Source organism: Myiozetetes cayanensis, unplaced genomic scaffold (assembly GCF_022539395.1).
Source record: "Myiozetetes cayanensis isolate MyiCay16 unplaced genomic scaffold, myiCay2020 scf10, whole genome shotgun sequence".
NCBI classification, from domain to species: Eukaryota; Metazoa; Chordata; class Aves; order Passeriformes; family Tyrannidae; genus Myiozetetes; species Myiozetetes cayanensis.
In genome coordinates this window covers 36,246,565-36,259,249 of record NW_026086605.1, presented here as the reverse complement: position 1 = coordinate 36,259,249, position 12,685 = coordinate 36,246,565, and the positions used below count along the sequence as shown (strand labels likewise).

The window sequence follows — 12,685 nt, the reverse complement described above, 5'->3', positions numbered from 1 at the left end:
TTTTGACAGCAGTGTTGTTTTGAGTCACATCCTCTGCAGGGATGACGCAGCTCGTGCTGGGAACACGGTGCCTTCCCAGGACTCCCTTATATTGGCAGCAGTCAAAACACAAAAGGGAATTTTCCATCCGCGGGGAGGGAAGGTGCTGCAGCTGTGTTCACAGGGCAGTCTGGGCTGGAAGTGAGCTGTGGGGGTCACCTGGCTGGAGCAGGACCCCCTCGCCCCAGTTTAATCCCCGAGCAGTAGGACTCTGCCAGACTCAGCCTGGGCTGCGGAAGGAAACCCTTGACACGTTGTTCAAAAGTAATTATTTTTATTTCAACTCTATAAAGTATACAACAGGCACTCGGCAATTACAGCTGCAGGGAAAGTACAGAGCCGAACAAAAGCAGTTAAAGTTTATGAAAAAAACCCAAAGTTCTTCAGTCAACATCAAAAGAGTGCAAGCGGCCACCGAGCGGGGGGTGACCGACATCTGTCCGACAAACGAAACCTCTCCCGTGGAGGAAGAAAGCTGGGGAAAATAAGGATATAAACCAAAGGGTGGTGTAAAAAACAGCATAAGCTGGGGTTGGGCTGAGAAGGATTTTCCCCTTTGGCTGAGAAAGCTCTAAAGGCGCCCAAGTCTCGGTGTCAGGGCTGGGGAGCTCCGTGGGAGCACCGAGGGCTCATCCCGGCGGTGGCTGCGGGCGGAGGGGATCAGGGAGGGAAAAGCACTGCTGTGTGGAGTGGTGCAAACGAGCTACGCCTTCGCCTTGGGCTTTTAGGGCAAAAAAAAAAAAAGGCAGGTTGGGTTCACAGCGAGTGGATTTGTCCAGGCGGGAGATTCCCCGAGGGGGGTGTGTGAGACGGGACGGCACGGTGGGTGGGATCTGCAGGGCTCAGCGGAACAGGAATACCTGTCTACGGACTGCTAGGATGTCAGAGAGGAATTTGACCCGCACATAACATTTATACATTTCACAGAAATGACTCTGTATCTCATTAACAGATACACAGCTCTGGTACATTGAACAGAAATAAGAGAACGACTTCATCATTTCTGTAATTCGTCAGTTTTAGATAATAAAGGCATAGAAATCGGTCGCAGAAAGAACTGTAAAACGCAGCAAGCTAAGAAAGGACGACAGTTTGAGGTGTGTTTGTCTTTGTCATGCAGCATAACACCAAATTTGTCATTTTTTTTCTTTTTTAATAAGATGCCATGGATTTAAGGCACTTGCAACAATGCCAGATAGCTAGTCATGTTCTCAAACTATGGGACAGATGAGTTAACAGGACAGTTGACATAAAGTTTAATAATACTGACAAATATGACATTAATTCAAGTCTACTTTGAGCTAAAAAACATTACATTACAAATAAGGAAACGAAGGAATAATGCCATGGGGCTGGAAAAGAACAGAAAGTTCAATGTGTACCACAAAATACCGACACGAAAACACCTATTTACAGAAATATTCGCTCGTGGTCCTGTCGGTAAAGAAGAGTTTGCTGTGGGAAATGCGGTGCTGGAGAAGCGACGGATCAGCCACGTGGTCATGACACCAACCAACACCCTGGGCTGAAAGAGGGGAGCTGATTCCAGCTGGAATACGGGAGCCTAAATATGCCCTCATCCCACAGATTGAGGAAGGAGACAAAGAAATAAGGACACAAAGTGGAAACACAGAGACAATCCCTTGTTGTGTGTGTGTATATATATATATATATATATAAAGCAACTTAAATATATTATTATAAATGAAGGCTTTTATCATATTATACATAGTGTGCTGTTAATGCTTGGGAGAGGTGATGGGAGTCGAGTGAGGGGTTTGATATCAAAATAAACTCATATTCAGTACAGGTATCGATTCCTGTGCTTGGCACAGGGAAAAAGGGACAGGAGAAAGAAAAAGAGCCCGTTTCAAACCCTCCTTCCTGTCGTGTTTTTAGGTTGCCCCCCCAGGTCCTCGTGGTGCTTTCGCCATCTGGCAAACCCTTGCCTGCCACAGCATGAGTGTCATCATTTTGGGACAAACTCCTCTCTACATCCCTACAGAAAGTTCTCCTTGTTGAGTGAAACTCCAGGGGGAGGTGAGTGAAGACTTTGGCTGCCAGGCCTGTTGTCTAAGATGCCTGGTGGATATTTTAGCCCTAGTGCTCAGCCTTGGCTCTCAGTGTCATCCATCCCTCGGACAAAGGAGGAAAAGCCAGGAGTTACTGCCTTTTCCACAGGGTTTTGAAGGCAAACGAAGTTCCAGTGATTAAAGAACTGCAGGAATAACCTGAAGTGACTTTGCCAGCGGTGCTGCCTCACCCTCTGGAAAACAGGGAAGGAAATCCAGTGCCACAGACTGGTTCCAAAGGTGACCCAGCTCATGTTTGCTGGCAAACAGCAGGACATGGTCCATGCCGTCAAATAATACACTCTGGGAAGTTGGTTTCATCTGGAACACGGGAAAGAGCTGGGATTTAGCATCAGGGAGATAATATTTCACTGTTAAAGCAAACCTTTGCCACGGAGTATGTGGGAAAAAGTCCTTCTCAGCAAGAGCTGATCTTCCCACTCTCAGCTCTCGGCAGCACTGAGATGAAATGGGGCAGCACCCGCTCACTCATGGCAGGGGCTTGGAGTGGCAGGGTCTTTAGGGTCCCTTTCAACCCAAACCATTCCATCATTCTATGATTCTGTGACTTTTCGGGGTCCTACAGAGACTGAAACCTGATGGGATTTGTTGGGTAACAGGATACTTTAAGTCAGCAAACGGGCATCCAGGACAGAACTACAGCCTGTAAATCAGGGGAGACTGTATTCAAGCAAAGGAAAAGCAGTGGAAGTGAGGGAAAAGCATGTCCTGATAATGTTTTCCCCAGGTTGTTTTTCCACATGATGGGTCTGGCCATGACAGTGCCTTACACACACGATCACCGGGAACTCCCGCCGGCGACACAGAGACCTTGCACAGATGCATCCAATATTGCTTTTCCGTTTAATTCCATGGAGTTTCCTTAGCCTGGAGAGGCATTAGGATTCCATTTTTACAGGCAGTATTACACCAGAGCCAGCACACTGGTCCAGTACTTTGATTTTAATGAGCTCTGTAAGAAACACGGAGGAGATGGAGACGTGGAGTCATCCAAGAGCGATGGAGGACGATGCCTCTTGCTACATATCTCTCAAATGGGGGTCGAGTGAACAGCTGAGGGATGGACATAGCACCTTAAAAGGACATTACAGGTCTTATGTTTTCCCTTTGGGTTCTAAAAAGGTCAAAGTTGAGCTTAATTTTATGCCTAATTGATAAGACCAGTGGGCTGCTGTCACTTTGTTACAGGAGTGTGATCCAAGCACTGTTTTATATGTCAAACACGTTAGTTTCATGATTTTTGTTTTCATGCAGAGATGTGTTTGTACCAAGGGAAAGGAAAACAAACCCCAAAGGTGGTGTTGCAGCGTGAGAGAAACGACCCATATCTGCCTTCACAGGATCTCGAGCAGTTGTGCTTTTGTTTTACCAGGCTCAACAAAAAAACTCTCCAAACCAAAGAGGAAAGGTAACATTCAGTCTTGTCGTGGTTCTGCTCAGAAGGGAAAAGGACACATTTCACCACTGCTTTGACGTGAACTCTTTGGCCGGGCCCACCGTGGCCTCCCCTGCTCCGACACTGGGAGGAGCCCTACGGAGCTGGGAGGGTGGGAATAGCCCAAATCCCGCACTGTATTTGGCTACAGCACTGAATAAATGACTACTGATCCTACTGATAAAGCCAGCACCTCGCAGCTGCGATCGGGCGCGTCTTACACAACGTGTCTCCTGACCCCGGTGATTCAGAGCGCAGCAAGACCTCGGCGGTGACAGAAAACAAGTTTCTCTACCGGTGAAAGGCTCTGTGTCAGGACCACCATGCCAGCCCCCAGTCTGTGTTCAAACAGAAAACATGAAGAGCACTACTGTCATCTAAGCAGGAAGTCCTAATGCCACTGGAGTTACTGTAGCAGCATCAATCAAGGCATCACGGTGACCCCGAGCACGAATCCTCCCCAGTCGCGTTCTCTCGGTTTCGCTGGCAGCCACGTCCCAGGAAAGCTGTCCTCAGCAAGGCAGAAGCAGGTAAGAGAAAGACATTAAAAATCTATGTCCCATCCTGAGTTGTCGTCAGGGGGCGGCTCGTCGCTGTCCTCCGGGAAGCTGTCGAAGTTGCTCGTGTCGGTGGGAGATGCGACCTGCGGGGAGGGCGACAAGGGCAGCGCCATCAAGGGGGGTGGTCATCAAGGGGGACCTCTGCAGGCAGGTGCTCCTCATCTCACAGCTGTGATCATTCAAGAGCATCCATTTCTAGCTGTGGCAAGGCAGGCAAGGGCTGCATTCCACATCCAGGAGAATTCCCACCGCTTCCCTACTCTCCTGATCCAGGCCCGCTGCGGTTCAAGAGCAGCTGTCCCACCCCTTGGCACAAGGGCATCAGAAAGGACTTGGAAAAGCCTCCCCAAAGCCCACGGTTTCCCGGTTATGCCTCCAGCATCCTGCCTTTAAATTTCCTGACCAGTACAGCTCAGCCTACGGATCCTGCCAGAGAAACCATCTTTCCTAGGATAGGCCAACTGTATTCTCTTTTGGAAATAAGGCTAACCATGTTTCTTTTTTGGAAATTACACCATTTATCTACCATAGCTAATTTCTTATTTTTTTGGCTTTACAACAGTGAGTGAACCCTTCTTACAGTGAGACCTTGACAGTCAATGCCATTTAAAAAAGTAAACTATACAAGAACAGAGCAGCAGCTCTCCAGCCCAAAATGAGGAGTGTCTTGCTAGAAATCAGGTACTTTCAGCCTTACCCCAAGCAGGTAGAGCAGGCTGGAGGGAACTGCGCTGCCACAGGAGAGCTGGGCAGGAAATGAGGCCATTTTTAGCCATTTCACTTGTGGGAAAAAGCCAAAGCCAGTCCTCTCCTCCTCTGGACTTGCTCCAATAGGTTGCTGGGCAGCCTCTCCCCCACCAGCACCCCCAGGGCCTTCTCCCAGGCAGGGCAGGATTGATCCCGGGGGTTTTCCCGATCCAAGCACATCACCAGCAATGGGCCTTGTTAAACCCCACAAGATTCCCATTTGATGCTGGATGCTGCAGTAAGCCTTGGGAAAAGGTTGTTAGGTCAACAGGAGCTCCAACTTCACCTCTGAATTTAATGTGCCCTCCAGCTGCAGCAGCATTTTCCTGCTGCTGAACTTCTTGGGGTAAATTAGGATTACTGAATGCCCAACTCTGGAAAAAAACCCAGCCTGGAAAAATGTAGCAGTTTAAATTTCTTTTGATTTATCTGGATCTGTTTACTCTGTTGGTGTTCCTTTGGTTCCTCAGGTCATCTTTGGAAGAGTCCAGAGCTTTTAAGGAGAGGGTGCAGTCACAGATTCCAGCTGTGCTACTGAGGCTCAGCAGGGTCCTGGCAGCAGGTTGTAAACTTGGATCTTTCCAAAAATCCCATGGAATAAGGGCTCAGGAGCAGCTTTGGATTGCCTCACTGGTAGTGCCATGTAACTAATGAGAGTTAAGAGCTGGGAAAAGCCTTTTTCTTCTTAAAAAAAAAAAAAAATAGCTAATCTGCAAGTTCAGCCCTGCTGGCTCCTTCTCAGCCACCATGGAGAGGTGGACTGAAGGAGGGAAAATGGATGTCTCCCCATAAAACTGGATGTGAAGGAGCAAACTCGACTTTATGGTCTGAGAAGAAATGTGGTGAACAGTGTGTGCTGCTTAATTAACAGGCAGTAAAAAGAAGCCAAGGTCAGGTTGGACGGGGCTTGGAATAACCTGGACTGGTGGAAGATGTCCCTGCCCATGGCAGGGGGTTTTAAGAGATGGGATGGGTTTTAAGGTGTCTTCCAACCCAAACCATTCCAGGATTTTAGAATGAGCTTAACAGAAAAAAGTAAACCAACCAAACCCAGCTTTGACTTATAAAGCATGAATGTGCTGTTTGGCCATCCTGTTTCAGGGACACGCTAAGTCCTGCTTTCTCCCACCAGTAACTCCTGAGCCCACAGGGCAAAACAGGGGGATGGGAAACCCCCTTGATCTTTCCTGGCTGCTCAGAAAACCCTGGGATGGCAGATTTAGCCCTGGAGCTGTGGCTGTGCTGCTGCAGGAGGTGCAGCACGGAGCAGTGGGTGCGATGAAACACCACTGCTAATGTCATTCCTCGGTGATCCCGCGGGAGAGGCACGCACAGAAAAGGGATTAGGCTGAAACCAGGAGGGGAGGCTGCAGAACAGAAGGGGCCAAGGTAATTTCTATCAGCTAATCCTGTTTGGTTTCCCTTTGCAGCTGGCTTTGTGGGGAGAGAAGCTCACAAAGACATCAAAGGAAGAGCTTTGCTCCAAAGGAAAATGAGCGGAGCTGTCCCTGCGCGGCTGCTCCCAGTTAAACATAAACTAGGCAGGAACAGGGCTTTTCATGGAGGACAGGGATGCAGGGAAAAAAGGTGAGGAGCACAAAAGACAAGACAGAGGGAGAGGTTAAGGCAAAAGAAAAGGGAGATGGCACACAAATCCCACTTGTCTTTCCAAAACAAGTAAGAGTAAAGGAGAGGGGAAGAGGACACATCTGAGGGAAGGGGTGAATGTGGCAGCTCTCCACCGAAATGGGGAAAAGGAGATGGAGAAACAAGCGGGGCAGGTGAGAGACAGAAAAATGTGTAGGAGTGAGTGATCCTGCCCTGATCTCCTGCTGCAAAGGGCATTTTGTCATGGCCATACCCTGCCCAACGGCCTTGTCCTGGAGGAGCCTGCCCGGAGGCCAAGCTTAGCTGGGAATGTGTCTAACTCCTTCAAGCATCTTCAGAAGAAATGAAGCACATGCTATTCCCACTTCACCACTGCCTGAAGCTCACAACATTCCTGAGGAAACTCAGTGGTCATGAAGGAGAAAATAAGGAACTTACACTTGGTATGATAGGAGGTGTCAGCGTCCCTTTCCGTAACCCTTCCCAGTTAAAGCCTTCGAACCATCTGAAGGGAGGGGAAAAAAAAAAAACAACAGTTACACCTTTGTAGCACAGAAAGAAATGACAATTGCTTAAACAGTGTGTTTCATCTCCCACACAAGTCACCCTCAGATCCTTTGGAATTTTTCCTCTCATCTCTGTATGTGTTTTTTGGGACTGGAAAGGAAACGTGGGCAATGGTAGACCCAAGTTCCCAGTGCTCAGGGCAGAGCCCCTCCTCGCTGCACATGTCCTGGAAGCTGCTCCTTCCCTGCAGTCTGAGAGCCAATAACATCCTTTTCTCATGTGAAATTAGCTCCCAGCTTCACGTGCACTTCATGCACAACCAGGATGTCCCACCCCTGCTTTGGGCACCTCAGCTTTGCCCACGGTGGGTGGATGAGCCCTGTCCACAAAAACATCCACCCAATCCGCTCCTGTTGCACTGGGGGTGGAGGAGAGAAGGTCCAGCACGGACGGATGAGGGAACCTGTTTCTGGAATGGGTCTCTACCTTGTGAGTATCCCATTCCAGCAGAGTGAGAACTCCTAAGGCATCACTTTAATGACTCCCATTGGACCCAAAGGGATGAAGAATTTACATTATGGATAGAAAGGGTTTTTTTAGCAGGACATTGAAATGCCTGTTCCTGTGGGTTGGATCTGCTGGCTGGTGGAGGAGACACTCACTTGTGCTTTTGGATATCTTTCACTCCGTTTTTCAAGTTCCCTAATCTTTCTGATGGATTGTCCCTACAAAAGGAATAACAAAGCAGTTACTTCCTTAATCTAGAACAACTGATTTCTTTGCAAACAACATCAAAGTGATTATATTTCATCCACTTACCTGCATAGTTTTTTAATTAAATTAGCAGCATTTTTGGCAATCTTCTTTGGAAATTCAATCATGTCTATCCCCCTTAATATGATGTTATAGGTCTTCATGGGGTCTGGGCCTGAGAAAGGGGGACTTTGGAGGGGAGAAGGAAATAAAGATTAAAAGCTTGTCTTTACCATAGCATTGAAAACTGATCAAATACATATACAGATGAGAAAAGGCAAATGACAACTGGCCATGCCTTGCTTTCTACGGTCTCAACCCCTTTCTCAGCCGAGGAGCTCTGCTTTTCAGGGGTGGAAGTACCAAGGAGAAGAGTTTTCCAGAGCAACTCATGCTAAACCTGTTTTTTCCATGGCAGCCCAGGGAAGGAGGCTCTGACCAACACTTGCTGGCTTATCCTCTCTGTGATGCTGTGACGTGATTTGGGTGGGGACTAACTGGGCCTCCATCCAGCAGGGATTGGGGTCCAGCCCCGAAGGATAAGCAGGATGAGGTGACGGATCCTCTCCCAGGGTATCCTGGAAGTGAGCGATGGGGGAGGAGCTGAGGAAGCTCCAGGAAGCCACTGCTGCCCACATCAGCAGTAATATCCAAAACCAAACTGTAAAACTAAATGAGGGAAGGGCTGGATACAGGGATCCACATCCCCACAGTGCCCAGTCTACCTCCTCCTCTTCTCAGCTGAGAGCAAACCCTTTCCCTTTCCCCACCAGGCTCACTCAGGGCCCAAAACGACTGATTTAGAGTGGAAAAGCAGCTGGTGAGGTCCAGGACAGCACATGCCAGCCCTGAACCCGCCCTGGCCTAATCAGGGTGACAACAGCACAAACAGTGGGATGCGTTCCCAGCCCCAATGGCCATACCTGCCAGTCAGGAGCTCATACATTAGGATTCCCAGTGACCAGTAGTCTGCTGAAATGTCATGACCTTTGTTCAGGATGATCTCGGGGGCCACGTACTCCGGGGTGCCACAGAAAGTCCATGTTTTCTTTCCAAATCCTATTTTCTTTGCAAAGCCAAAATCGACCTGGGGAAAGGGGCAGAGGGATGTCAGGGCAGGGCACCAGAGGGTTTTTGCTGGTTTGTCCTTGTAGTGGGAAAGGAAAGTTCTCACGAGGGAAGAAGAACAAACAGCAGCACTGAGGGTTTCTTGGGAGTTGTAACTTCCTGTCACTCACAGCTCAGGTTGATTTATTTTGCTTTCAGTTTTCCTTTAAATTCCCATCTGTAACCTGAGCAAGGAATAATTTTAAACTGCCACAGGGTAGGGTTAGATGGGATATTGGGAAGGAATCCTTCCCTGGGAGGGTGGGCAGGCCCTGGCACAGGGTGCCCCCTGGATCCCTGGAAGTGTCCCAGGCCAGGTTGGACGGGGCTTGGAGCACCCTGGGCTGGTGGGAGGTGTCCCTGACATGGCAGGGGTGGCACTGGATGATCTTTAAGGTCCCTTCCAACCCAAACCATCCCATGATCCCGTGATTCAGGCTCAGCACTGGCCGTTTTGGCACTTGTTGCAAAGTTCTCTCCCGCCACAAAGAGTGAAGCACCATTGGTGTCCTCCCGGTTTGCTGGAGGCTGTTGGGATGTGCTGGTGGGCTCTCAAACCTCAGAATGCCGCTGGCAGGCATGGAAAATGAGGTGACAGTGGGAAGGGAAGCGCTCTGGGGCCGGGGCAGAGCTCAGTTTGAACCGAGTCTGAATTGGTTTGTTTTGCCGTAGGGCATGTGGGACACCTCTGCCATCATCCTGTGGCTCAGGGAGGCCAAAATGTCTAAGGAGCTGGGGGTTGGTGATGGGGCCAGGAGAGATCCAGGTCCAGATCCTCCTGGGGTGGGAGAGGGCCAGTCTTGCATCTAATCTCCCTCAATCATCCTCCATCATCCAACACCTCGCTGTCCCCTGTACCCCTTCAGTGGCTCTGAAACAGCCAGGGGGGTTTCTCCCTGTGCTCTTTCCTAAACATTCCACGAGCACAGACCTGAACTTCCAGCTGGAATCAGCACTTCCCAGCCCAACCCTGAGCCCTGCTGCAGGCTGGGAAAACACCCTTGTCCCACTCCTATCTCAGCACGTACTGGTGGCCACCCCCAGAGACAGGACCCTCTTGTGACCCGTGTCCCCTCGGCACTGACACCTCCTGGGACTCGTTTTGGGCCACCCAAACTCAGGAACTCACCAGTTTGGCATAACCTCGATGATCCAGAATGAGGTTTTCTGGCTTGAGGTCCCTGTAAATGATCCCTTTGGAATGCAAATAGGCAAAAGCTTCCACCACGCACGCCGTGTAAAACCTGGTCGTGGAATCCTCAAATGAACCCCTGTGCAGGGAATGAGGGAGGGCAAGGGGATAAAGCCATTAGATGAATCCCTGGGAAGTGCAGCCCTCCCATATGGACTTAACTCTTTCTATTAAAATACACAGATGATAAAATACCTATCAGTATGATAAAACATCTGTAAAATATCTATACAGTTCAGTAGAATCACTCTAATACCTGGGAGATGCCCATTGCTTAACTCACCTTTATATATCAATTTATATATCAATTTAATTCATATCCATTAATGTAATAATAATTTGATTACTATCCATTTTTGAAGTTAAAACATCTTTGCCCTCTAACCACCTTCACATCTTAAAATACGTCGAGTTCTTTCTAGAATTAATTTCTATAATTTGCAACCGGTTTTCCAAGGAAAACCATGTCCCTCTGCCTGCTGGGAGCTGGCTGAGTCTAAACTAGGTGGCAGCAGAAGCCCAGCTTAAATCCTGGAGAATTGGAGATGAAATTATCAGGATCTGACAAAAGATCGTGGAAAATCCAACCCACCACCTCCTAACTTTGCTGCAGTCCTTGTTTCAGTGGTCCAGAGAAGGCTGCTGGGAAAAGGAAAAACTACAAAAAGATTTGTTCTAGGGGATTAAACGAGAATTTAACCTTTGCTTTCCCAGGCCAGCTTGGAGCAGCCTGGGCTGGTGGAAGGTGTCCCTGTCCATGGGGGGCAGAAGTGGATGAGCTTTAAGTTCCTTCCAACCCAAAGCATCCTATGATCCCATGATATTAGAAAGCATTCCAATTTGTGGGATAACAGTTTCCTCCAACTCACCTGTCCCTGAGAATTGTCCAGAGCTCTCCCCCCAGACAGGCTTCCATCAGCATGTACAGGTACTTGCTGTCCTTGAACGTCCTGTAGAGCCTGTGGGTGCCAAAGCAGAAAATCCCAAATTAACCCGGTACCCAACGTTCCCACTTCCACACACCCCGGCAGTGCTGGCTTAATGGTTGCACTGGGTGATCTTGGAGGTGTTTTCCAATCCAAACAATTGTGCTGCTCTAGGATTCATCCCAGGAAGCAGCACAAGGCTAAGGGGATGTCACTTAAACACAGGTGGGAAATGTCCCAGCACGGCAGTGGTGACCTGTGTGTCCTGCAGCTCGGAAGGAAAGGTCCCCACTGCTCCGGGGGGTGACACAAGAACGGTGCTGCTTTTAAGGTATAACCTGGCACTGGGCTTTCCAGATGTGAATGAAAGAGAAGTTTTCCCACCTTTTTTAATAAGATCTGTTTCATTTCATTCCACAGATCAGCATCTTCCCTGTGATCCTTTCCAAGGATCTGGGATTTGTTTCAGAGTCTAAACCCACTGGTTTGGGAGACTTTAAAGAGAACCCACTGACATGCTCTTCCCCTTTTCCAGTAGGAATGTGGAGGAAAAACTGCCTCAGGCTTTATAAACCCAAACTATGTTCTAAAATCCAAGCCCTGTATTTAATATTATTATTTAATTATATTATGTTAATCATATGTTTATGTATATATTTAATTATATTAAATAAAGAAACTATGGGAAAAACCCAGAGAATTATTTTTATATAATTTTAGTGTTAGTTTGGTATTTCTCATGAAAACTCATTAAATATGGATCATTTTCCATGAGGGAACTGGGATCCACCAGGATCCTCCCCAGAGATCCTCCCCTGGGATCCTCTGGGATCCTGTGGCTAAAAGGGATTATTTGCAGCCACAAGGAGAAGGAAAAAAAAGAAACCAGTGTTTCAGCTCTTTCCTTACTCTGGTATTGCTATTTTATATTATTATTTCTTTACTCTGTGCTGACATTGAAAACCTCAGTTATAACATGAGCATTATATGTAATTCTGAATATTATATATGTATGTATTCTGTACATCTTATACAGAATACATATTATAGATGTATTTTATATATATATATATATACATATAATCAAAGGTCAACTATAACTGAGCATTACATAAGGTTAAAATTTATGGGTTTAACATTCCCCTCCCCTCCCACTTCTTGCTGGTTGACCAAAATACAACTTATCTTAATAAACACAGACTCATAGAATTAACTCTTTCAGCTCTTCCACAGCCCTCTCAGCACCAGCTAACGAGCCTGTCCCACCCCTCTCTCACCTGAGTTCCCAACTATTTCATCTACATGAAGGGTTACAGAAACCTTCAACAATCCAAAATGCAACTGCATATTTTTCATTGCTAGGTAACTGAAATGCTGCTGAAAGACTTGCTCTAGCTAAGAAAGACCTGCTTTGCAGGAAATTTTCTGGGCAGATAAAAAAATAATCAAATATTATTTATCAACTGCAATGGAAGCCTAAAGTTTATACAGGATAAAAGGGCATTATTTGGGCAGATCAAACAGCCTCCAGTTGTAAATGTATTAAATATAGTTCAGGGAGGGTTGTTCCTGTAAAGGGTGGGAATTACTGCAGGATAAGGGAGGAGAAGACCTCCAGCTGTCACCTCCTTGTTTTCCTTGCCTGCTGAGAGGATGAGAAGTGGGAATGGAGGAGGATTTCATTTATTAGCCATGAAGATCAGTGGCTCCCTTAGGAA

At 47.6% G+C, this 12,685-nt stretch overlaps 1 protein-coding gene across 2 annotated transcripts in view; it reads right to left on the bottom strand.

The window, feature by feature from the left end:
• Positions 1–325: 325 nt before the first annotated feature.
• The window catches only part of PRKG1 (protein kinase cGMP-dependent 1), a 276,153-nt gene continuing 263,793 nt past the window's right edge, over positions 326–12,685 (bottom strand). For both annotated transcript variants that reach the window (XM_050305505.1, XM_050305504.1), the window contains exons 12-18: positions 10,911–11,000; positions 9,979–10,120; positions 8,666–8,829; positions 7,809–7,931; positions 7,652–7,714; positions 6,921–6,987; positions 326–4,210 (exon numbers count right to left, since the gene is read on the bottom strand). In XM_050305505.1, coding sequence (XP_050161462.1) covers positions 4,112–4,210; positions 6,921–6,987; positions 7,652–7,714; positions 7,809–7,931; positions 8,666–8,829; positions 9,979–10,120; positions 10,911–11,000 — 748 coding nt within the window. In that variant the 3' untranslated portion in view covers positions 326–4,111. The remainder of the gene's footprint in view (positions 4,211–6,920; positions 6,988–7,651; positions 7,715–7,808; positions 7,932–8,665; positions 8,830–9,978; positions 10,121–10,910; positions 11,001–12,685) is intronic.